This window comes from Elephas maximus, chromosome 10 (genome assembly GCF_024166365.1).
Source record: "Elephas maximus indicus isolate mEleMax1 chromosome 10, mEleMax1 primary haplotype, whole genome shotgun sequence".
NCBI lineage: Eukaryota > Metazoa > Chordata > Mammalia > Proboscidea > Elephantidae > Elephas > Elephas maximus.
The window spans coordinates 59,266,196-59,292,527 of record NC_064828.1 but is presented as its reverse complement, the minus strand read 5'-3'; the positions used below and the strand labels follow the sequence as shown (position 1 = coordinate 59,292,527).

General features: G+C 35.0%; 1 protein-coding gene across 1 annotated transcript in view; it reads left to right on the top strand.

Moving 5' to 3' along the window:
* MDGA2 (MAM domain containing glycosylphosphatidylinositol anchor 2) overlaps positions 1-26,332 on the top strand; it is a 943,396-nt gene that overhangs the window by 699,601 nt on the left and 217,463 nt on the right. Inside the window, exon 7 of the mRNA XM_049897699.1 lies at positions 4,752-5,081. Within this exon, the coding sequence (XP_049753656.1) occupies positions 4,752-5,081 (330 nt within the window). The remainder of the gene's footprint in view (positions 1-4,751; positions 5,082-26,332) is intronic.

Sequence of the window (26,332 nt, the reverse complement as noted above, 5' to 3'; positions counted from 1 at the left end):
TTTAATCAAATCCAACAAAATTATTGAATACCAGCTGTAACAAGGAACTATCCAGAAGTTCACAGTCTCTTTTGGAAGAAAAGCAGCTAATTGTAATAAAAAAAAAAAAAATTGTAATACAACGCATTATATTATCTTTTGAGTCACTTTGCTGATATAATCCATCTCCAACTGCTTTTCAGTTGGCATTCAGTGGGACTGGCAAATGCTTCATTTCTCATACAAATATTTGTATTATTTTTAACAGAGGATAGATGGATAGAAAATTGATTTATATTTATCTGACTATATTATTAATGCTCCCGGATCCAAGCTTCTCAGCAACATTTTGTCAGTTTTTACATTGGCCAGAACCCTACTGAGATTAAAAAAAAAAAAATGGTGTATCGGGAGATTTTTTTCATTAATTTGTTAACTTGGAATCGCAGACACTGGTCACTCTATGTGTCTCAACATCATTCTGAAACAGATTTGTAGCAGAAGTTCAAAAGCTGACTCCTGATATTTCTTATTTCCAAAGAGATGGTTTCTTATTTAATTTAGAACACTAGTCATTTTTTGCCTTGTCTAGAAATTTTATTATGGAACTACTATTTGTTGTATACTCCACAGCAGTGCGTTTTATAATTTCAAGCCTACAACTATGGTCAAGATAGTAGCCTCCTCTCATAGCCTTCTATTTCCCTTTATCTGCATTGAATTTAGCTCCCTGGTAGTCTCAAACCTGTTGTTAAGTGCCATTGAGGCAGTTCCAACACATAGTGACTCCATGCACAACTGAAGCCTAGACTTCTGCAAATCTAATGCTCCCTCCTTTAAAGGATAAATTCAAAAACTAATCTAGTTTTAAATAATGGAAGTTTTCATCAGAACCTTAGGTAGTCACAGGCAGAAATCCTCTTTCCTCTATAGGCAAGGGTCAGCAGGGAGCCCTACCCAGAACTTTGAGTGGCCTCTGCATTTATACATCAATTTCATTCCATTCACAGTGAACCTTTGTAAATCTCAAAATAGAGAGAATTTAGTGAGTACAGTTAGAATGTCCTCGAGAGTAACTTTTTACTAATGAGCATGGGCCACATTTACATTTAGTTCTCACAGTATTAAAAAAGGGGAACGATGGGTTATATTGCAGCGTTTCCAAACCGATTACCCAGAACAGAGGCTTAGCTTGATGCAGTCCTTTACTTACACTGCCAGGCTAAATAAGTACATTTTGAGGTTCATCCATCACAATTTATGATACATTAAAGGAAATCTAATGTTCTCTCAGGCTGGTGTTAGGGGATTTTCAATATTTAGACTAAGAAATTGCATTTGGGGAAAGGGATTTCTTCTCCCTTTTTCCTTAGAATTTGTTTAGTTCTATGGAGTCTCGTTGTGTCTATTGGACCCCTGATACAGCCAGTACTAATAACAGATTGATTTTAAGAGTTTGAAGTCTAACTAGTGGCAGGAAATGACTTTAAATTAACATCACATGAACTACTGTAAATTGTTCACCGAAAAAGGGAGTGTTTAATTATAAATGAAGGAACCTGCTTCCCAGCTGATTAACTATATTAAACACTTTATATTTTCAAAGCTCTACACAACTGCTAATAAGCTGTTTCTCACAATGGGTCTCAGAGGGAGCCTAATACTATTGCCTCCTATTTTTATAAATGATGCACTTGACCCATAAAAATTAGATTCACATAGAAATGAAAAGCTAGAATTAGGTTTCGAGTTCTTAATATACCTGGGCCTAGTTTTCAGAGCTATCGTCTTAGTTTTCTGAGCAGCCGATGTAAGTTAGACTACCACGTGAATTTTACTGTCCTCTATTACTGTGACTGCACACACACACACACATTTCCCCAAGGGTATTTATTCTGTACGCAAAACCAGTCATTTCATTATCAAAACCCAAACCAAACCCACTGCCATGGAGTCAATCCTGACTCATAGCGACCCTACAGGAGTGACACAAAACAAACACTGAGAGATTGTTCTCTACTCAAATTATCCATGCTAATTATTCTGATATCCCTTGGCTTTAGCTCACCTACCAGTCTGATATGTCCCTCTGGTTCACTTTTGGCTTCTTTAGAATCTGTACCATTCTAGAGACTAGTAGAGTTGGGTCAGGCCAAATCTTAGAATTGTCTAATACCCACAATCAAATATTTTTGACAATGACTTCATTCTTAAAAGAACGCTTCACTATATTGCTTTCTGCCAACTAGGATAATTGTATATCATATTTGATCTTATTTGTTAATTGATCATAGCCTTATAATCTTTTCTGTTTTTACTTTGGGTTTTTAAAGGTTATTTTCCATAAATATAACAGTCCATAACACGTAGATATTCAATTTCATATTTTTTTATCAGGGACTTTTAAGTTTAGTAGTTTTTTTTTTTTTAGTTTAGATGTAGTCTGTCTGATGAGGTTGCAACTGAGGTCTGTCAACATCAGTATGACTTTCTTCTGTGTATATATTTTGATATGTCACTATACAAAGGCACTGGGTTTTTTTATACAAAGGCCAGAGCTAGAAAACAGTAACTGTATGGTAAACAAATGTTAATCGCTAAAACACCTGAGTTTTTGTTGTGTGTGTTTGTGTATGGCAGCCAACGTAAAACTTTGGAACGAAAATAATTATAAAAAGTACTCCCATACGAAGTTATTAATGACATAAGTTATAGATTTAAAATTTTTTAAATTGTGAATTTCTTTTTGCTTAATTATTTTATTTATGTTTGTCATTTCTCTTTAGAATCAGGATGAGAAAAATTCTTAGCAAATGAAATCTCTTTAAGTGTTATGGTGCTAACAAAAGTAAATACTCCTTGACATATAATTTGTTTAGATCTTGAAGAAGAAAGAAGATATTCTGTGTTGTCGTGATTTGCTTTGTGCTGTGGAAATTAAATTCCATTAGAATTATGTTTGCAAAATATTATATGCCAAATGTGGTAGCCAGATATAGACATTTTCATCGCATTGCTCTTTCTAGATACAATGCGAAATCGTACTTCAGTGCCTATGAAAATATAAAAGTATGAGCCTAGATAATAGAATGCCATAGTTTCTCCTAATTTCATCCTAGAGTAACCTACTGATAAAGACGTGGTTAAGGATAAATAAGCTTAGTAAGCTGCATTTTATTATGGAAAAATTTAACAAACAACAATATGAAATCGTGATTTAAATATGTCTTTTGGTGTTTTCATCAAAGCTGAAGCTTTTTACATTCTCTAAACAATGCTTTGGGAATTCTCTGAGACTGAGACTGCTTTGGTCCTATAAAATCCTATAGAGCGGTTTATATCTCTGCAGTGTGTGGTTCTCTAGACATAAATACAAAAATTTGGCAGAAAAACTGGTCTAAAATTTATGAGTATATGAGTTGCAATACATGAGGGTGGGGATAGGTCTACTTTGCACATTTTAGGGAATCAGGGCCTAGCCTAGTACCTCATCCGGACAAAAACAAAACCCATTGCTGTTGAGTCAATTCCGACTCATAGCAACCTTATAAGACAGAGTAGATCTGCCCTATAGGGTTTCCAAGGAGCAGATGGTAGATTTGCACTGCTGACCTTTTGGTTAGCAGCCAAGCTCTTAACCACTGTGCCACCAGGGCTCCAACGTAGCCCTGAGGAGGAGCCTTATAAATATTTAAAGATATGAAAGATCAAACTTTTTTTTTTAAATGTTCATTCATCTGATGAATGACCAGTATTTTATTCTAGTGGCCAGTACTTTGTACTGATAATTGTGTTTGACTGCATATGCTACATTTCACTATAGGGAGGGTGATGTTGAGGAGAGAGAGGAATGGGGACGGTGTTGGAAAACAGAAAAATATGTACGTAAGAGAATCACTGTCATAAAAGGGAGCAAACTGTATTCCACACTGCATCCATTGTCTTATTCGGAGTTCAGAACTGGGGCCTTAGTAAGCCCATACATGCCCCCAGCAATCTTCTGACTGTCATTATTACTGACCCCAGTGGTACGAACAGCAATGACCTTAAATGAAAAAAGCCCTGCTGTTAGTATACAAACATGGTATGTTTTTCAAGACCTATGGCCTAAAAATTCTTTTGTCTATCTGCATGAGAGTGCCAGCAACAATTTTTACTGAAAATATTTATGTATGATGGACTAGAGCAATTCATTGCAAATGTTTTGACTTTTTTTTTTTTTCCAGATCAGGGTGTTTCAATATATGAAAATATCCCATGAATGAGAACTGACTCAGTTGTTACCAAACTAGTTTTGATCAGCATATGGGCACAATCAGAAGAATTTTCTTAGATATGACATTTGTGTAATATTTGAGTTGTTTGGGAGAGATCACATAATTAATGAACACATTATTACTTTCAATTCTAATATCCTATGGCTTTAAATAAACAGGTTCCATTATTAGTTCAAAATTCAGTGGCAAAAATGTTTAAATAACATTGTACATAGATATAAAGTATTAATTTTTCTACCACTGAAAAATATTATTTAGTTTCTGAAAATCAGTGCTTAGAGTTTCTAAGTGACTTAGTTATTTAAATTCTATCTGGCTACATAAAAGAAGTCTATTTATATGCATACTACTTGGAAATAACCAAGAAACATATGTACATTTTACCTTATTTCATTTCTTAAATTTTATTTCAGCCTGCAAATGATTTCTTAGAGTGAATGAATCTCTGAGATTACGAAAGTAACACTAACTACTTACGGAATTTTTATGTTTTAGCATTAAAAAAAGGACGATTTTGGATCACTCCAGATCCTTATCACAAAGATGACAACATCCAGATTGGGCGTGAGGTGAAAATATCTTGCCAAGTAGAAGCCGTTCCTTCTGAGGAGTTAACATTTAGTTGGTTTAAAAACGGTCGTCCATTAAGAAGTTCTGAACGGATGGTTATTACACAGACCGACCCTGATGTCTCCCCGGGAACAACAAACTTGGACATCATTGATTTAAAATTCACGGATTTTGGGACATACACGTGTGTAGCGTCTCTGAAGGGAGGAGGAATATCTGATATCAGTATTGATGTTAACATATCCAGCAGCACAGGTAAGAGGCATATTTATGATGCAAATGAGGTTCACATTTGGAATAATTTAAGTTTAGCGGATAAAGTCATCTTCAATCAAGCTAAGAATTTCTTACTTTAAAAAAAAGTGTTCTAAAAACACGATGTCTGATAAATATCACTCTGTAAAACATTTTTACTTTTATTTTAATTTAGATTAACATCAGCTTTTACAGAAATAGTGCAAATAAAATTAATGCTACTGGCTAAGATAGACATAGGAGTCTAGGTTAAATTGCACCTGTTTTTCATTAATTAAGAACCCTTGTAGAACCTAAAATTACATTGATTATAAACTTAAACAACAAATTGATAAAAAGTGAAGAAAACTTAAACAAAGAGAAATGAGCCCGTGGGGGCAAGACTGAGAGATAATTTAAGAGCATTCAAATATAAGAATGTTATAATAATGTCTCTTTCATTAATAAAAATCAGTGATAAATTTGTTAATGTTATAGAGTCAGATGTGACTCTTTGGAGAACATTGTGGTAGAATCTCTTCACAATGAGAATGACTAAATACAAAAATATATTGGAGTAGAAATTCCTTCTTGTAACATTAAAATGAAAATATGTTATCAATTTTCTCTCGATTAAATGTACTTTTATAGATGAGGGAAATTACAAAGGTTTGGTAACGTGGATGCACTTGATCGACTCTCAGGATACATTAAGCACTGAGATTCTATTAGCTGCCATCAGTATGCATCTGGAGAATTCCTAAGTAGCTAAGTTTGCTTGACAGCCTGTTCCTGATCGAAGTTTAAGGTCGAATAATATATGCTAAAACACAGAACACTTTCTTTTCCAATCAGGCAGCATTTTGGCTCTTGTACATTTTGAAATTCACCTGTGTTTTTTTGTGCCTTCTTGTGGTTCCAAATTACAGTACACACTGGATTGATTTTTCTGCTTAAGAAATATAATTCCATACTTCAGTGTGATCAAGTATGCTTCTTTTTCACAATTCTGCTTTATTTTGGGCAATGTTATTATTATTATGTAATTATAAAAGGTATTATTAATATATTACATATGTTAATATTTATTATTCCTGGGGATTTATTTCTGAGGATATTCCATCTGGATCAGCTGTAATTAATGTAAAAAGAAGTTAGTATAATGAAAAATACTTGTGTTTGGACAAAGGTCTTGTAGTTAGAGGAAAACTGTTCTTTATCTAACTGATATTTAAATATTGGTGTTAGTTGGACTCTCTGATGCAAAGCTGATGATATGCCCAGCCATTCATCACTCATTAGTTTATGTATCCATTCAATTGACAAATATCCGTTGATTTTTTCCATCAATGTGGTAGGTGACACTGTTGGGTGACATTTCACACAACCATATTACCTGTAAGAGTAAGAACAATTGTGTAAGATCCAAGGTTATTTGTCCTTGTTATCCTAGGAAAGCTTTTCCAGGACTGGTCTACACTTAATTATAAGCATTATTTTGTATGATTGCTTGTCTGGTCTTGTTTGCTTGTTTCTTTTCAGAACCAGTGACACAATAGCCAAATACAATTAATCAGTGCTCTTATCTAAAAGGACTTGGTGATGGGAGCACAGTTCACCTGCTGATAAAGTTAGACACAAGAGGGAGCACAAAATGGAGAAAGCTTCTGTAAGAATTCTGAATACTTTTGTCAATGAGGATACAGGAGCATTTCAGAAAGATGTGATATTTGATTAAATCTTGAAGGAAATAGCACTGTGATGGTTATAGAAAGTAGAAGGAGGTATATTTGGCAACATAAATGGAATGAAGAAAGTCCCTGGGATATTAACATGATTCTTCATTTTGCTTACTATAGGACTGATATTAAAAAAAAAAAAAAAAATTAGCTGATATTAATATAAGCACATCATATTGGTTTATTTCAGTTTTACGATTTAACTTACTGGAGCTGTATTTTATCTGGCTAGATTCCAGGTAACTTGCAAAAACATGTGATAGCAATTGTAAATATCTCAATTAAAAACTTACATATACTAAGACTTTAGTTACTACAATTCAGTTCATAAAATGAAAACCTTTCACATAGTTGTTGAAGAACGTATGTGAATTATAGCCTAAAATTTGGCAACAGTTAAAAATTCAAACCTTAAAATGTTGTTACTTGGATATTATTTATTTGCATAAATATAATTGTTATGCTAGATTTTTAACTTTCAGAGGATTTGCTGAAAAATATTCCATTGCTTCCTCCCTCAGTATTGTTCAATAGTAACGTCCTTGCCTGCTCGTTAGCTTACATGTATTCCTTGGCACGACTTGAGAAACGTGCAGGTTTGTAGTAAACTCAGAGCATCTGCATCATGCCTAGAAGAAGATAAACAGTGGAACTGGTGTTTTCAGCGCATATCTGAAATTCCCTGGATGAGACATTTGATGGGCAAATATAGAAGACTCAATATATATTTTGATGGAGGTTTATGAGTGTGTGTGTGTGTGTGTGTGTGTGTGTGTGTGTGTGCGCCACCCCCGTCATTAGGGTAAAAGAGCAACAAATGGAGTGATACTTAGATGATGAAACTGGAGATTATAACGTAAGGCACCTTGACAGTAAGTTACGAGTTTTTTGAGAAGCATCAATTACTTCAATATTTTTACTACCTGAAACCTGTGAGAGCTGGAACTCAACAGGACTGCATTGTTTTTCTGAGTCTCACAAGCTTTAACTTTATAGCAGACTATCTATTCACTGTAATTGTGATAGTTAACAAATGTCTGTACCAGTCTCCACATATGTGAAAGGAAGTTTTTGATAACTCAGGGCTCTGGTATACAGTGATAAGAATAGTTAAAAGGCATGAAGGCAAAGGAAGAAAAAAAAAAAGGTAAAATCCGTGTGATTGCATTTGCTTCTTTGCCCTTTTCCAATTAAAGAAGCAATAGAAACTTAGGGAATTCCAATGATTAAAACTAAAGATCTAAAGACTGACTCTGGTGAGTGATTTGTTGTTATACATAAGAGGAAGGCATTTAAGTGTAACAGGGGCAGAGTAGCCAATAAGAAAGGTAAACGCAGTACTTACCTTGCTTACAAGATCATCTGTGGTGAACAATTTCACATGGGTTTCACCACATCGACAATGTAATTATATATATTTTGTAATAAAAGATGTGGTGAAACCCATGTGAAATTGTTCCCTACAGATTAGTAAGTAAGCACAAGTAAGTCCGTGCTTACCTTGCTTACTGGGTGATCTGCCCCTGTTAGGGACTGGAAATTTGAAAAGATGCTCTGATTTTGTAGGAGGGTGCTGTGGATTTAAGACAGAGATAGATGCCAGCCATACCTAGAAGCAGAATCTTTGATGTGGTGAAAAATATGAAATTGTTCACTACAAATGATCTGATAGGCAAGGTAGTCACTGTGCTTACCTTGCCTATTGGATAATCCACCCCTGAGTAAGACTAACACATGTAAGACCTGTCAATGCTCTGGAAGCCTCAATGCAGATAAAAATTACGTAATTAGTACTTGAGTTATTAAAAAAAAAAAAAAACAGGTAAATTCATTTCCTCCCTTGACTCCAAAATTGTGACCTTTGAATTAATAATGATCAGTGGTGTCTTAGTTATGTAGTGCCGCTATAAGAGAAATAACACGAGTGGATGACTTTAATAGACAGAAGTTTATTCTCTCACAATCTAACAGGCTAGAAGTCTGAATTCAGCATACCAGCCCCCAGAAAAGTCTTTCTCTCTCTGTCAGTTCTGGGGGTAATTCCTTGTCATCAATCTTCCCCTGGTCTAGGAGCTTTTCAGTGAGGGAACCCTAGGTCCAAATGATGTGCTCTGCTCCTGGCACTTCTTTCTTGATAGTATGAGGTTCTTGTCTCTCTGTTCCTTTCTCTCTCCTTTTATCTCTTGTAAGATAAATAGTGATGCAAGCCACACTCCAGGGCTGTGACTCAAGTAAGGGTGTTGCATCCCACCCTAATTCTCTTTAACATAACCTAACCTTGCCTCATTAACCACAAGCAGAGATTTGGATTTACAACACATAGAAAAATTACATCAGGTTACAAAATGGAGGGCAACCTCACAACACTGGTAATCAAGGCCTAGTCAAGTTGACATGTATTTTTGAGGGACACCATTCAATCCATGACAAGAGGTCAGCAAAATTTTTCTTAAAGGTTCAGATGGTAATTTTTTTTTTTTTTAATTTTCAGTCTGTATGGTCTCTGTTACAATTTACTCAACTCTGCCATTGCACTGGGAAAGCAGCTGTAGACAGGAAGTAAATGAATGGGCACAGCTGTGTCCCAATAAAACCTTATTTACTAAATAAGGTGGCAGGAGTGATCAGGCCCACAGGCTGTAGTTTGGTGACCTCTAATCTAGACTTTGGAAACCCTGTTAATTAAGAAATGAAAGAATAACAAAGCCAAACTCTACGTACTTAGTAGGAAATTAAGTTAAACTCACATATAGGTAATTGTTATTTGTCTGTACAAAGATTAATACATTTTCTAGGGACTGACACAAAATCTCAGTCTTTCCTTATTCCTCATTTGTATGTATGTTTTATTGTGTCCCCAGGTTTGCTTTTGCTAAGCCAATCCTTATCTCCTACGGTGGTCTAAATTCTAGAATTATGTTGTAAGGATGCCTCAGATTACTTTGCAATTACTCAAGACTTATTTGCAACATAAAAGATATTCTGCTACTCTCCTATTTGGTTTGTGAACTCTGCCATCTGGTTTTTGTCTATTTCCGCATATCTTTAAAAGCATTTTTTTCTGAATTTTATTCATTTTGTTATTGTTGTTGGGCATACACACAGCAAAACATACACCAACTCAGCAGTTTCTACATGTACAATTGAGTGACATGGGTTACATTTTTCAAGTTGTGCAACCATTCTCACCCTCCTTTCCTGAGTTGTTCCTCCTTAAACTCATTGTCCCCTAAGGTTCCTACCTAATCTTTCCAGCTGCTATTGTCAGTTTGATCCTGTGTAGGTAGTTCTTAAAAGAGCATAACGCTCAAGTCAGGTCTTTTAAAATTTTTGAAGGAGGAGACATAATGAAAAACACAACTTTAAAAAAATGAGGTATACTCTAAACCTTTTGATTATGGAGTTTCCTGATTATGGAGTCAGTTTTCTGTCTCCTGAGTGCCTGATTGGTCACTTTTCACACTGGCTTTAGGCAGTACTGGTTTCATGCACAGTAGATGTACTCTGCAAGTCTTGAAGATTTTTCTTTCTTGGTTGATTCTGACTGTTTACCGGAAGGGGTTTTATATCTGTCTTGATAAGGGCTAGGAAGAAGCACAGTATATGGAAAAATATGTCAATAGGAAGCCTTTTCTCCAAAAAAGAGTGAATTCCCCCTTCTATGGTCTTTCTTAACTTTCTTTTCGTAGGCTTTCCTCTTCACCTGTAACATTGAAACCCAGGTTAAATGTAGCTAAGCAGATACCTTTATTGTGGTCGTCTTAGACACTTAAGATGCTATTGTGCTTAGGGAATCTCTCAGAGAGACACGCAACTGCGGAATCCTGCTTTTATTGAGCGTGTACATTTTACTGCACGTGTACACGGAATGTACTTTAGGAAATGATGAGGATGGTATTGATATTAGCTATATGGTACATGTGGTTATATAAACTCATATGTAGGAATATAAATGTTTTCCAAAAAGAATTATTTTATGCTTAACGTTGCCTATTTGGAAATAGCTTTGCTTCTTAAGTATAAATATGTTTTTGTTCAAAAATTGAAAGATTTTTAAAAATTATTGAATATCCGTTGATATTATTTCTGTTCATTTATATTAGTCTTTAATTGTTCAGTGGCTGAAATATTGTTACTATTTGCATTATTGTCATTGTTATCATTTAGAGCCTTGATAGAGATTGTGGTGTTTCGAACTAATGCCTAGTTCTCTATTTTATTCAGTATTAAACATTCCTATGGCCAAAAAGTCCATGCTTGAATGTTTTCAGGAAAATGCCTTCAGAAGATTTACTGAGTGCCATGTTAAAAAGAACTAAATGATCTAAGAGATAAATTGCTAAAAAGATGCAAAATAAAGATTTGCTAGATTTTACTTAATGAAGATAGGAAACCTATCACAAGAGATGAACGTAGTATTTAGTGACTCAGGCCACTGTGGTATTTTTTTCCCTTCCGTTTGACATATCTGACATTTATTTCAAGAGTTCTCAGCCCTAAGGAAACTGTCCTTAGTGGAGGAATACTGAGACTTGGAAATTCAAATTTGTGAAACAGAATTAACTGTCAGTGCAAATAGGAATAATGCCAAGGGGTCTAAGATGGCAAAGAGCAATTAAGTATAGCTGTCAAACACCGTTCTGGAATTAATTCGTGACATACAGTGCACATTCAACTCTAATATGTTTGCTCAACAATCACTGTACAAAAGAAGATATGGGAAGAAACAAAAATGTGTAAGATCCTGCTCATAATACAGTATCTATCCCAGTGGGAATATACTTGGATAAGTATAATGAAGCTGGGGTCTAATACTTGCTTTAATAAACCATCAGAGTGATATCGAAGCAAGGGAATAAGGCTTTGAATCTGGTAAGAAAGTGTTCCATAGAGCAAGTGGCATCTGAGTGGGTAACTGAGGATGATTAAGATGGATGATTAAGAATGAGGATTATATGGCAATATATATTTGAAGGAAAGGAATCTCATTGCATCTCATTCACACAATCAAGAATGCCTAAATATTTTTTATCAGGGAAGTGATATGATCAGATTTGTGCTTTTGCATTCTATTCATTGGAAAAGAAAGTAAGAGACATCTGCAGAATTAAAAAAAACTGACAGGGGTATAGTGGTGGGGAAAGTAAAAGAGAGTTCCAAGAAACCTTCCAGAGGCTTAACAGACAATCATCAATCGATCAATGGGGCAAAGAAAGCTTTTCCATCTGTATCCCCAATAGTGTAGACTCTCTCTGCATGGCAAGGAAGTATCCAATGAGTTAATGAGAGATCTTGTGAGAGAGAAGGTAGGAAAAAAAATTATTAGGGTGGAAATTAAGGCAATGAGGATAAGCAATACTTTTGAGATGTTCGGTGAGAGAGGAAAAGGTGCACAGACCTTAGGTGAATAAGCTTTAAACTCACTTATGAACTACATCTGTGAAGCCAGTTACCTTCTTTGCATCTTAGAGTACTTATCTCTCCACCATAGCTTTGAAGTATTTCTAAGGAAGAGTTTGAGAAAACAGAATGAGAGAAAAGGAGGATAAGGAAAAAAAAAAAATCTACAAATTGGAGTTGTGGTGGGACTATTTATTCAGCTGGAGAGATTTATAGCAATCAGATGAGGTAGTGAGGGAGCTACTCACAGCCCCTCTCATTAAGGGGCAGTTAAGTCAGTGACCAATGTTCTCAAGTTAATTTCAGAGTGAGCCTGACTGACATCAGGGAACTTAATATAGTGCAGAATCCTGGCTAGGCCTCAATTTTTTTCTTCAGTAGAATAAAGCAATCGACTGGGTAACTAATTTTCAAGTGATGTTCTAATGACAACAAGGAATTTTTTGGAATTTTCTCAAGGGCCGCTAAAATGTATGGAGAAGGGAACTAACAAGCTAACAATTTTGCCTCTTTTTCTCCTTCCAACTTCAGTCAGAGCAATACACATTTCTCTTTTATATATAGGACTTCTATGTAAGATTTAGCAGGTAGCATGACCGAGAAGCCCAAGGCACTGGATTAAGGCTTCAGTCTCTTCAGGGGGCATGGGTTTGAATCCTACTGATGCCACATGCCTGGAAACCCAGGTGGTGTAGTTGTTAAGTGCTATGGCTGCTAACCAAGGGGTCAGCAGCTCAAATCCACTAGGCGCTCCTTGGAAACTCTGTAGGGCAGTTCTGCTCTGTCCTATAGGGTAGCTATGAGTCAGAATTGAGGCAACAGGTTTGGGTTTTTTTTTTTTTTTTTGGAGGGGATGGTGTGACATCCTTGTTTTTCTGGTCAGCAGTTAGGGTGGTCTAGATTTCACAAGCAATTGCATTGATTAGAAATGAATGGGCTCATCCAAGAAAAGATTCTGAAGCAAAGATAAAAAATGTCAAAGGAGCTGGTGGAAAAAGGAGAAACCACAAGAAAAATGAAGAATGGTCAGTGGAAATTAAAGAAAAAAGAACTCCCCAACTTGTGAGAAAAAGGGGAATATCCAATGAAAAACTTCCTGTTTTTGTAGCATCTTCAGGGCCTTGAATACCTTTTCATTAGCATAGAGACACACGTGAATGATTGTATTTGTCCCAGATACTTTAATGTGTACATTTTGGTAATGGAAGCAAACTTCCATTTTCCTTCAAGTGAAAGGATTGAATAATGAGGGAGGGAGAGAGAGATAGAGTTTAAATGCAATATTTGGTTGTGAAAAAATAACTATTATCAGATTTTATAGTACCCTTTTAAGCAGGCCACAGATAGTATTATGGATACTCACAAAATAACAATTTCAATAATTTTCTTTTCAATAAGATCTTTTGAAAGAGTAAGAGAGAATATTTAAAACATTTTAAGGTGCCTTGACAGTAAGTTACAAGTTTTTTGAAAATCATCAACTGCATGTCTTTTCACTATGGTTAAATCTATGAGAGTGGAACTCAACAGGACTGCCCTGTTTTTCTGGTCTCACAAGTTTTCCGTCTTTGACAGGGTGCAGTCTTACCACTTTTCTATCATTCTCTATTAGTGGAAAATATGTGAGTGTTCCTTCTCTTGCAGGTTTCCACCTTACACAGGTTGTACTCTACAGGTAGCTCCCGACTTATGACTTACTCAAAATTTTTTTTTGTACACCTTATCATTGGTAATATGCAGCACATACAATGTTGCAGTGCATAATTTGCTGATGTTATCATTCTCAGAGGTTTATTCACAGATGTTCAAAGATCAGATTTATAAAGATATTGGTAATTAATGGCAGTAATAATGAAAACTAAAAAAAAAAATTATTTGACTTAGTTCAGCACCACCTTACGATAGGGACGTTGGAGCAGAACCTCATCATAGGTCAGAGACTACGGAAAAAAAAAAAAGAAAACCCAAACCCATTACCGTGGAGTCAATTCTGACTCATAGCAACCCTGTAGGACCCAGTAAAACTGCCACATACAGTTTCCAAGGAGTGGCTGGTGGATTCAAACTGCATCCAAGCTCTTAACCACTGTACCACCAGGGCTCCCAGTGACTGCCTGTACTTATTTTTTGGTGGTGGGTAGGGCATAAATGCAAACATTGGTTGTGTTACATTAATTCTCTATAATTATTCAAGAACCATTCATCATGTTTGTATATTAGATTTTTCCACATAAAATTTAATCTATGTAATCTTGAAAATAATATTGGATTTATGATTTACCTCCAAATATCATCTTTAAGTACCCAACTCTTTTTTCTAAATGTCAGAACAAAGATTCTACATTAAAAGTTATAGTTTAACAGTAGTTAATTAGAATTTGGAACCCTAGGCGTGCAAAGGAAACCCTGGTGGAGTAGTGGTTAAGTGCTATGGCTGCTAACCAAAAGATCAGCAGTTCGAATCCACCACACACTCTTTGGAAACTCTATGGGACAGTTCTACCCTGTCCTGTAGGGTCGCTAGGAGTCGGAATTGACTCGACGGCAGTGGGTTTAGATGAGCAAATAGTTAAGCGCACAACTACTAGCCAAAAAATTCTTGGTTTGAACCTACCCAGAGGAGCCTGAGAAAATAGGTGTGGCAATCTGTTTCTGAAAGATTACAGCCAAGAGAACCCTATGGAGCAGCTTTACTCTGCACACATGAGGTCACCATGAGTCAGAAGTGACTTGATGGCAACCAGCACCAACAAAGTTAAATATTAATCTAATTATTGTCTCATGTGCTGAGAACTTTCTTCATTTGGCAGAGTTAAAAGCATTTTGAAATTCCAAGATTGTATTAACATAAAACAGGTCATTGAAAAATAAGCATACCTGCTTTATGATTCCTATATCATTTATCATTTTATAAATGCAAGCAATGGGAACATAGGAACTATCTGAATTTTAAATGCCCAAATACAGATTTCCGTAGTCTAATGAGGACTGAAAGTTCTTAGTTCCATAATTTGCATTTAAATTTATAAAACCCAGAAATAATTTACTGGAGATAAAGAAGTACTTTTGATAAATATCCTCATTAACTGATGAAGAGTAAATGTCTCCATCAGATTTATAGTTAAGAATAGATGATGTATTAGCATTTATTATTTTAAAGCTGCACTATCAGGACCCAGGGATCATTTGACTAGAGGAGAAAATAGAGGTGCTTGAAATGGTATCTTATTCATCACTTATGTAATCATGGTGACACTTCAGATTTTTACATCCATATATGATACTACCAACCCACTAATAGGCATTGGGGAATACAGCAACAATAACAGTAGACTTGGGAAGTGGATCTAAAGACCAACAGTTTGATCGCCATTTTGCCCTATGTGGTAAAAAATGCTGTGGAATCCTAGATCTTCTTCCATCTAAGAGAACAGTTATGATAGTAATCTAATTTATATGTGGTGTCTTTAAATTTCATTTTACAGTGTGCAGTGTTTTAAATCAAAGCTTTTTCTTTCAAGTGATCCAAAATAGAAACTAGAACTAACCATTAGTACAAGGGAGCTTTTCCCCCAAACCTGCTTGCAAATGAATATATTTTCAATGTTAATAGAAACTCATTAATTTTCATAATATTTTAATTTTTCATCCTTCCTTGTTGGATATCAGTGAGTTTTGGAAAAGGAATTAAATAACATTAGAAAATCATTACAATTAGGATTTCAGTGGTACAATTATAGGATATTTATGAGTTCCGAATATCTTCCTTTTAAAATGTATAAAAATAAAAGATCCCTGGGGCAATTCTCTAGATATTTATTTTGTTAAATATATTTTAAAAGATTTGTAAATGTCTTAATTATTAATGTAGTTTTAAAGTAGGAATGACATCTTATATTTTACCTAGTACCCTTCTTTTTTTTTTTTTAGAGCGAGAATCAGGGTCTATCCAAAAAGCTTAGGTATCTGTTCGATTTAGCTAATTGACTTGAATTTACAATCTCAGATTCTAAATCCAGTACCAGAGTTTGCAGCATGCTGTATCACCTTAGATAAAATGGATATTTCCCTTTAGAATATAAGGTAGTTCTAATACTTAGTCTCATCCCTTTGACAAGGACCTTGCAAGAAAAGTTCACAGTAGGTAGGTGCAAAAATATTCTAGAAGTGATTCAGGTAACATTCTAGCTGTATCATATGGCTACATAGCCTGTTAGTAGTGAGACACAAGACTATCAGAGCCCTAGTTCAAAAAGTCTGCTCCAGAGAGTGTTAGGATGTTAGGTTTTGCTTGTCAGAGTCATATTCCACTCAAAAGGGTGGAGAAACCTTACCATATTTCTAACCAATGCACTTAGCTTTAGCGGTACTAATTTCACCAAAGAAAACAATTTATAGCAGTTATATTAGGTTAAAAGTTCTTTAGTGAAATTGAATTAATAACAAACAAAACACACAGCCTCTCAATGGAATGAGCTCAAGTAATGAGGTTTCAGACTCCAGAGATACACTACAGAAAATGTCAGTCTCAGAAATCTCAAATTGTAATCTCCGTTGTACCTTCCTTCTGACCTTCTTTGACTAAGAACTCTATGCCTGGGAAGTACAGCTGGGTGAAAGTCAGCCTAAGAGGCAGCTTAAGATCAGGACTGAAAACTTTAGAGAATGGACATGGGTCACGGTGATGATTTGCAGGGGAAGGGGACACTGAGAACACAGTACTCCTCTCAAGTCCCTGATATATAAAGAAAGCATTTCCCAAATTGTAGAGACATTTTTTCTGTTATAATGGCCGTATTAAAAAAGATGTGAAATGAGGAAAAACGTCGTTGCACTTAAAAAAATTCTATGCATGTTATAAAATACATTAGTATTTTAAATATGTGAAGTAGAAATAATAAAATGACAAAACAGCTCCAATATCTTTAGCTAAAATACATTCAGCAGGAAATACAGTCCACTCTCAATGACACCTAAATAGTCCACATTTGCCAAGTCTGTCTAAATAATACTTGTAAACAAAATATATATAGTTGACATTTAAACAGAAATATCCTTGCTTGGGAATAAAAGACAGTGTGAATGATATTAATAAAGTGGTGCTAAACTCTATTCACACTCACATATTAGCCCAGAATGAGTTATGCATCATTCCAATCAATGACATTATGTGTGAGTTTTTATGTGGTTTTAAAATTAGGCCCATATTTTCACTGTACCATCCTGTGCTTCTACGGACTGGAAAAAAGAAAACGCAATCATGCATCAGGAGAATATTTGCTAATAAAGTCTTCATGTACTGTAAGAAAACCCTTCTATTTTTTTTTAATTGACCTGGTATCAACTAATGGATCTGTTAATTAAACCTCATTTGCTCTAAAGAACATGTGGCCCAGATCTGTTGATAGAACACTGTGTTCACTAGTCGTTTCATTTTCCTCTTGTTAAAGTATGAGTCAGCGTCATTTTATGTCAAAATGTTTATTAAAATGGCAGTGGTATCTATTTCCACAAAGATAAGACATATTCAGTGGTACACAATCAGTGGTATAATTAGGGAATTTGTAAACCACAGGCATTGTCCAGAGCGATCATTTGTAAGAAGCCTAACAATGTCACATGCGTTCTGCAAGGAGACAAATGGCCTTTTTATTATAGAAGTAAATTAATTTTTCTAGCCATTCTACATTGAAGAGTTTGCCACTGTGAGCAACAGTTGCTCTAGAAAGTAAAATAAATGCATTTAAAAAGCATTCTTTTCTATGCTTTTGTAAAATGCATTTGATATTAATTTATAGCTTATCTTATTTTTAATTTAGAATTCCTTCATCCACAGGAAAGCAGTAACATAATTAACATTATCAGACAGCTCCTTTTTACTTACTGGTCCCTGGTTTTCATGGCAACACCTTGATCTTTGTGAAAACGGACAGCACTGACATTTTGTCAACTTTCTAAGAGAGGAATGGATGTATTTAGAAATGTCCAAAGCTTATTATTTCATAGAAATAAAGGAGAACTGTGCCATTTGTATTATGTGCCATTTTATGATAATACGCCAAATACAAGGAGTTTTGGTGGCACAGTGGTTAAGCACTTGGCTGTTAATGAAAGGTTGGCAGTTTGGACCCATCAGCCACTCTGCAGGAGAAAGATGTGGCAGTGTGCTTCCGTAAAGATTACAGCCTTGGAAATCCTATGGGAAAGTTCTACTCTATTCTATAGGGTTGCTGTAAATTGGAATTGCCTCAGTGGCAATGGGTTTAGATTTTTTTTATACCAAACACATGGATCAAATTAATATATCTAATGGCAGAAAAATGCAACCTTCATTCCTTGAATGGATTTTGGGGGGATGCCTCTTGACTATTCAGATTAGGAAAGTTCATTCCATTTTGTCCTTTCCAAAATGTTATCGTTTCAAATAGTATCATCAACTGAAATGAATATGTATCTCTCTGTCATAGATTGAATTGTGGCCCCCCAAAATATCTGGCAACTTGGCTACGTCATGATTCCCAGTATTGTATGATTGTCTTCGATTTTGTCATCTGATGTGATTTTCCTATGTGTGGTAAATCCTATCACTATGATGTAAGGAGATCGATTAGTGGCAGTTATATTGATGAGATCTACAAGATCAGATAGTGTCTTAAGCCAATCTTTTTTGAGATATAAAAGAAAGAAGTGAATAGAAAGACATGGAGACCTCATACCACCAAGAAAGCAGTGCCAGGAGCAGAGCACATCTTTTGGACCTGAGGTTCCTGCTCTGAGATGCTCCCACACCAAGGGAAGATTGATGACAAGGACCTTCCTCCAGAGTTGACAGAGAGAAGAAGGCCTTCCCTTGGAGTTGGCACCCTGAATTTGGACTTCTTAGCCTACTCAACTATGAGAGAATAAGCTTCTCTTTGTTGAAGTCATCCACTTGTGGTATTTCTATTATAGCAGCACTAGACGACTAAGAAACTCTTAGACAAATATGTATCCCTCTGACAAAGGGATTGAAGTTTATATAAAACGTTTGCTTGACCTGGGGTTTAAGTGTGCCTGTGCCCTGTGCTAAGTACTTGTGACTTTAATCTGTACCCTCAGTATAGAAACAGATGCATAACAATAAAATACAGTCATTGATATAACACAGATAAAGGGTTGTGATGAGAAAATATAACAGCTAACATATATTGAGGATTTATATATACCAGAACCTGTGTACACTGTTTTAATCCAACAGAAAAAAATGGGATGTAGATACTGTTACGCTTACTTTATTTAAACTAAGACATAGACAGATAACTTTCCCAAGGTCCCCTTATTAGTAGGTGGTAGAGCAGGGAACTGAATCTAGGCAGGCAGACTTTACCTTTGATCTTAATAAGTACATTACACAACTCAAGGCACTTTACAGTTTAGAGTGCACTCTCATAGGCATCGTACCATTTTGATTTAAAAATGACAAGTTATTGAGAATCCTTAACAGTATCCATAGTGCATAGTAAAATTCTTAATGACAGTGAATGGTCTAATTTATTTTTCTTTGTCCTGTCTTATGCATATTTGCCTACTGAAGTGGCTCAAAAATGCATGTTAAAATAATTAGTATTAGTTCTAACATAGGGTACATATTTTCATAAATGAGGCTCTGCTTTTGTTACTACCAGAGTGTTTGCAATTTACTTAAGGAATAGTATACTTATTGAAAAAAAAAAAAAAAACTGTAGCTGTTGAGTTGATTTTGACTCAAGGTGACTCCACGCGTACCAAAGTAGACTTGCGATCCACAGGGTTTTTGATAGTTGATTTTTTGGAAGTAGATCACCAGGCCTTTCTTCTGAGGAGCCTCTGGGTAGACTTGAACCTTCAGCCTTTTGGTCAGAACCAAGCATGTTAACCCTTTTCACTACCCAGGAACTCCAGTACATACATATATCCAGTACACACATATATGCATGTGTTTGGAGAAGAATCGCCATTATTTTTAAGAGTGAGTAGGCAAGGATAGGAAGATATTATAGAAAATAGGAATTACAGGAATTTGGGACACTCTGAGTTAAGGCTTTTGAAGTGTAGAACACTCTCCTATCTACTACCTTTAGTTTGGGTAATATACTATTTGGAGTGCAGTATTCAACTTTTAAAGTTAAAATTCTTAATTAATTGCTTATACATAAATTCCCAGTTTTAGGTATTTATTCTGCATTATATATTTTTATAAATACCAAAATTAAAATGGAAATTTATTCACAGGGTAAAGTTGTGTAACTGGACTGCTAATTTCCCAAAATATTTATAGGTTTAATATCTCTTAATCAAATGACCTAATCATATCTCAGTAATTAAATATCTTATAACCTTATTTAGTGCTTTGACTCATAATATCCCCTTCTTATTACAGAAGTAGCAAACAAATGCTTCTTTTCCACAGCCCATATTTCATCCAGCATTCTCGGTCTAGTCCATATTTCTTGCTTGTTAACATTTTAAGATAATTTGAGTCACTGGCAAGCAGAAATATCATTCTTTTGTTTATTTAGTTGTTTTAAAAGGTGAGTTTTCTACATGTGAGACTTTACATATCTAATTAGTGACTATCACTTTATATATTTCAATGCAAGAGAAACACATACAATAAGCCAGGGAAGAAAGGCTTAAGAAGAAAAAGATATACTTCCATGTTTTGCCCAAATAGGTCAGTAGAAAATTCTCTTGTTAATAGGAATTTATTTGTAATGATTCTGAAAAATATTTTAGTATACGCTCAAGTTAGGACCAGATTATGTAAAGATTGTAACACTTCAAGACACCTGAAAATTTAGCCAGATAGTTTCCCAGCAGCCAGATCCTGAGGTCCCATTCATCCATCTGTTCGTGACAGAGCAGGAATAGAACCTGGGTTTATATGCAACTGGTCGTGTAGTTTGTGTAGATGAAAAATATAAATGCCACACAGAGAACGATTTTCTACTTTGTTCTTTCATCTTACACTTTGTGTCCTACTGAATCCCTCAGAGACTATTCTTGTGCCATAGCAACACCTGCTGGGAGAGGGAAGTTGGAACAGCCACAACTGTTGCCTGCCAAACCTGTGCTCCTGACTGAATGGCACCGCATGTCCTCCATCCTCCAGTATCAAACCTGTCAGAGTTGCTCCTTGGTAGGATCCTGCCTCACCCCATACATTTTCAAATAACTAAGAATTCCATTCTAATAGGATTTCCCCCCAACTCTTTCAAATATAAGCATCAATTCCCCTTAAAATTTCCAAATGCCAATGCCGTGGTATTATACCATTATGTTTCTTTTTAATATGTATTTTCTTCCTGCTCTATTGCTGGGCTTTAAAATATTGTCAGTCATGTGTTATTAGCATCTCCTGATCTATTATGGTTGAGGTACTTACAAGTGTGAATCAGTGGGAAAAAAAGGCAATTTTTTTATTCCCAGATAAAACATTCACTTATGCTTATGCATATTATGGACTAAAGCAGTAGGCTTGCCACCTGGTATGAGGACAAATTTATAAATAAGTGCCTGTTTCATATATGATTTACCCAGAAGAAGGTAAGCAGTACAAGTCTTGGAAGATGGATCCATGTGGATATTCTTTTGTACAGTCACTAGAATTTTCTTTACTGCTAATGGAGGAAAGCCATAACATGGACAAAGTACTCAGTATTAACAAATGCTTCCAATATTTTAATAAGTTATGGTTACCTCGCTGTATCATTACTGTCACCAAATCAAAATCTAGTAGAAATGCTAACATTATAAAAACTTATTAATTTTTTAATGTATTTTTAACTAAAAAGAGAAGAGAGTTCATGTATGCAAATGATTTTGAAATTATCACACTGCATACTTAAGCCTGGGATAATCAGAGGTGATTACTCATCAATAGTTTTCTTACTTTGGTTACTTAGTAACCTTGATTGGTGCTCCATCAATCAGTCAAGAATTTGATAAGCACTCCTAAAATACTTTAAAATTTCTCATGGTGGAGGAGATATTGAGAAAATAGAAACCTGGTACTGACCTCAGACTGTTTTAGCTACATCTATAAACTCAGTAAAAAAGAAAAAAAGTTTTTTAGTGAGTTTATAAAAGAACGTGCATCTTGTAAAGACATATATAGAATGAACTGGACACTCTGTAATTCAGAGAAGTGGAAGAGATATAGATGATACAGAGTCAGGGAAGACTTAAGAGAACAGGGAACTTAAGCTGATCCTTAAAGAATGAGGGATCATTGAATGGGTATATTAAAAAAAAACAAAAACAAAAAAAAAAACTCATCACAACCCTATATGACAGACTAGAACTGCCTTATAGGGTTTCTAAGGAGTGCCTGGTGGATTTGAACTTGTTAGCAGCCACAGTGCTTAACCACTAAACCACCAGGGTTTCCATGAATGGGTATGGTGATGGACAAAGCCATTCCTGGCTGGAAAGAGGGAATTCAAGGAGTTGGGAAAGCTTCAAGTATGTCAAACAAAGCAAAAGACCAGCTTAAATTGAATGGAGAGCTTTTTACAGAAGCATTGTGGCTTAATAAGTTTTGACAGATACATTGGAAAACAGGTGATGTGATTTAGACTTTCTATTCTGGAAAATGGAGGTTATTTGAAGGTATTTGAATTGTAGAGTGACATGGTTTTTAAGAAAGAGTAAGTAAAAAATGGCAAGATGTTTTTTAGAAGAAAGCTGTTAGTCAATTATATCTTAACAATTCATTTATAAGGAGGAAGAGAATCCAGAAGAAAGTACAGCTATACAGTATATCATTAAATCAGGGAAGTTCTCCATAATTTAAAAACAACTGCAAATCTAGGTGCTGTATATAATATCTCCTATGTTTTCACAAACCAGGAAGTATTTCCAGTAAGTATTTGATGGCAATCCTTATGCCTTTAATGAGGAATGAGCTGTGGTGTTGCTGCCTTTCATCGAACACTGTAGATTATCAGACATGGTCTCTAAAACGAAGCAAACATCCACAGGTCCATTGGAAATCTTTAGCCTGTTGGATTTCTTCTGTTGTGAACAAGTTTCAAGTGCACCTTTCTAAAGCTGTTTTTTTTTTTTTTAATTGACGCACTATTATTCCACAGATTGAAAATAGGTCAAGCCTACTAGTTGAATTTATTTTTAAATTGAAGGAAATTCTTGAATTTGCCTTGTATTATCATATAAACATTTTCTAATGACCACAAAGCATCACAGTCTTATAAGTTTTGTGTATTAAGGCAATTATTTTCAAGATTAGTGTTACATTCAAATCAGCTGTAACATGTGTAGTGTTTAGACTATTTCTAATAATGGTGTATGAAGGTTTTTAAAATATAAATTACAGTAATAACATCCTTGTCACTTACATTGAATATCCTTTTTTTGAGAGGAAGAGAAATGGTGAAGTGACACCAAGCATGCTGACAATCTCACTCTGTGGCCTATCTTACTTTTGCTTACGTCCATTGTGATGCGTCATTACTGACGTGCCATTGATAATTGTTGCAGTTACAGATGATTTCATTGTTTGCTTCCATGTAAAATTATTTTGTGATTTCTCAAAATCTAAGTAGATCCATGTGTGTGCCTCATGCATGTGAAGCTAACCTGTAAGGGGTTAGTAAAGACGTGATTGAGAATTCCTGATGTGGACACTGAGAACACTCAAGGGCAACAGAATGTTTTTCCTTTAATCATATGTATTCTGATATAGGGCTGTTGTATACTTCAGATTGTCAGTCACTAGACCACCAAGACTGAAACTCAAATCAAGTATATAGTAAAAAATGTTTCAATCGACCTATTGTTTTTAAAGGTAAAATTACACAGACACAATAGATTTGTAGTTTTGTTTCTTTTTGATTACAGGCAGTCCCCCAGTTATGAACGTCTGATTTACATACAACCTGTAGTTACAAACCAAACCCAAAAAAGAAAAAAAAAAAATCCATTGCTGTGGAGTTGATTCCTACTCATAGCGACCCTATAGGATGGAGTAGAACTGCCCCATAGGGTTTCCAAGGAGAGGCTGGTGGACTCAAACTGCTGACCTTTTGGTTGGCAACCATAGCTCTTAACCATTGTACCACCCAGCCCCTATAAAGCCTAGTTTATCAAAAATTCAAGGTGCAATAGTTTGTCATAACAAATGGGCGTTACTTTACAATGCACATCAAAACATTATTATTACTGTATTATTATGTTAAAGATGTTTTAATGTATCTGGAAGTGTTTCTTTAAGGCTTTTTATGCATAGCAACCCTATAGGACAAAGTAGAACTACCTCATACAGTTTCCAAGGTAGATTCAAACTGCTGACCTTTTGGTTAGCAGCTGTAGCTCTTAACCACTATGTCACCAGGGTTTCCTTATGCAGAGAAGGGTACACTGTATACTATACACTATCACAGAATTTGACCAACTGATATTAGATATGAACTATACCAAACTGTCTCAATTTACGTACAAATGCAACTTAAAAACAGACTTTGGAATGGAACTTGTTCATAATTCAGGGACTGCCTATAGTTATGTCTACAATTTCACTATTTTAGTCTTTCTTTTTTTACTTTCATTTAAATAGATCTGGTCAGCCTCAAAATTCTTGAATTCTGGACTTTTAGGGTCGCTTTCATGAACATGCCATTTCTTTGAAATCTTATTCATTTAAGTTTTAAATATAGATTGTGTATTCTACACCAAAACATAGGCATCTGTTATAAACTATTTTTCCCCAAAATTCAAGTATTATGCAATTAGTGTCATATTTACTTTAAGATTCTCAAAAATAATGACTTTGGTTGTTTTTCTAGATAAAATTATACTTATTACTTAATTTATTATTTTCAAATTAGAAGAAATATGTTTTATTTCAATATCTACTGTTAAATTATATTCTAAATATATATTTCAAACTACCAAAATCATAAAAAAAACATATTCTAATACTTTTATTTCAGACACCATGATATTTTCCCACATAATTAAATGAATTAACCTTCCGATGTGTTGTTTTGAGTAAGGAAATAAACCAGTCCTTTTCAGAGTAAAAACTAAAGATTAAATTTCCTCAGCTTCTCTCCCAATGAAGAAATGAAACCATTTGCATTTTCTGTGCTTGTTTTATTTTAACAGTCTCTGATACAGTGATGGAAGAGTTGACAGAAAGCCAATTCGTTCAAATTGTTTGCCTATTTATTTGCTTTTGGAATGAGAAATTTGTGTCATATCTTTTTCAGGTTGCTCAGATTATAGCATCTCCTGCAGTAGCATTTCAGACAAGAAAAACCAGAATTAAGCTGGCATGTAGACTATATGTCAGAGAATGTATCTTTGTGTTTTTATTAGGAGAAACATTTTTTTTCCTACCAAGTCCCTTATGAATAAATGTGGATCTCACAAGGTGCAGACATTTCAAATTTTTCTGCTTAATTTGATAAGTTTTCATTGTGAGACTTGACATTTTAAGAAAAAAATTATTCTGGTCAGAGAAAGGGCATAAAAACCATCATGACAACATTAAATGACAGGTCCTCAAATTGCCTAGTTTTTTTTTTTTTTTTTACTTTACAACTATATATCCAAATCTTTAAATGAAAAGAGAAAAAAAAGGAATACTGGAATACATTCTTGACTTTCTACATACCCACACAAATCTTAGTATCTACTGTGTCTGAAATCTATACTAGCTTAATGAATATATTTTGCAGAAGATACTGCTACTCTCGTATGAGCTAAAAATTTTTTAATTAATTCAGTATATATTTATCAGTTTTGTTCTAAAATGTGCACAATTTACATCTACCGTATTTTTATGCAAATAATGCTCCTACATTTGTTGTAAACATAGATGTGCATTATTTCTGTAAAATACAGTATGACATTTATTTCTATTATCTATCATATTCATAGCTCTTATCTTCCTTGATTCCTTAATTATTTCACAGCTTCCTGCTCTTCCAGGCAGTGCGCTAGGCTATAAAACCAAAAACCCATTGCCATCGAGTTGATTGACTCATAGGGACCCTATAGGACAGACTAAAACTGACGCATAGGGTTTCCAAAGCTGTAATCTTTATGAAAGCAGACTGCCACATCTTTATCCCATGGAGTGGCTGGTGGATT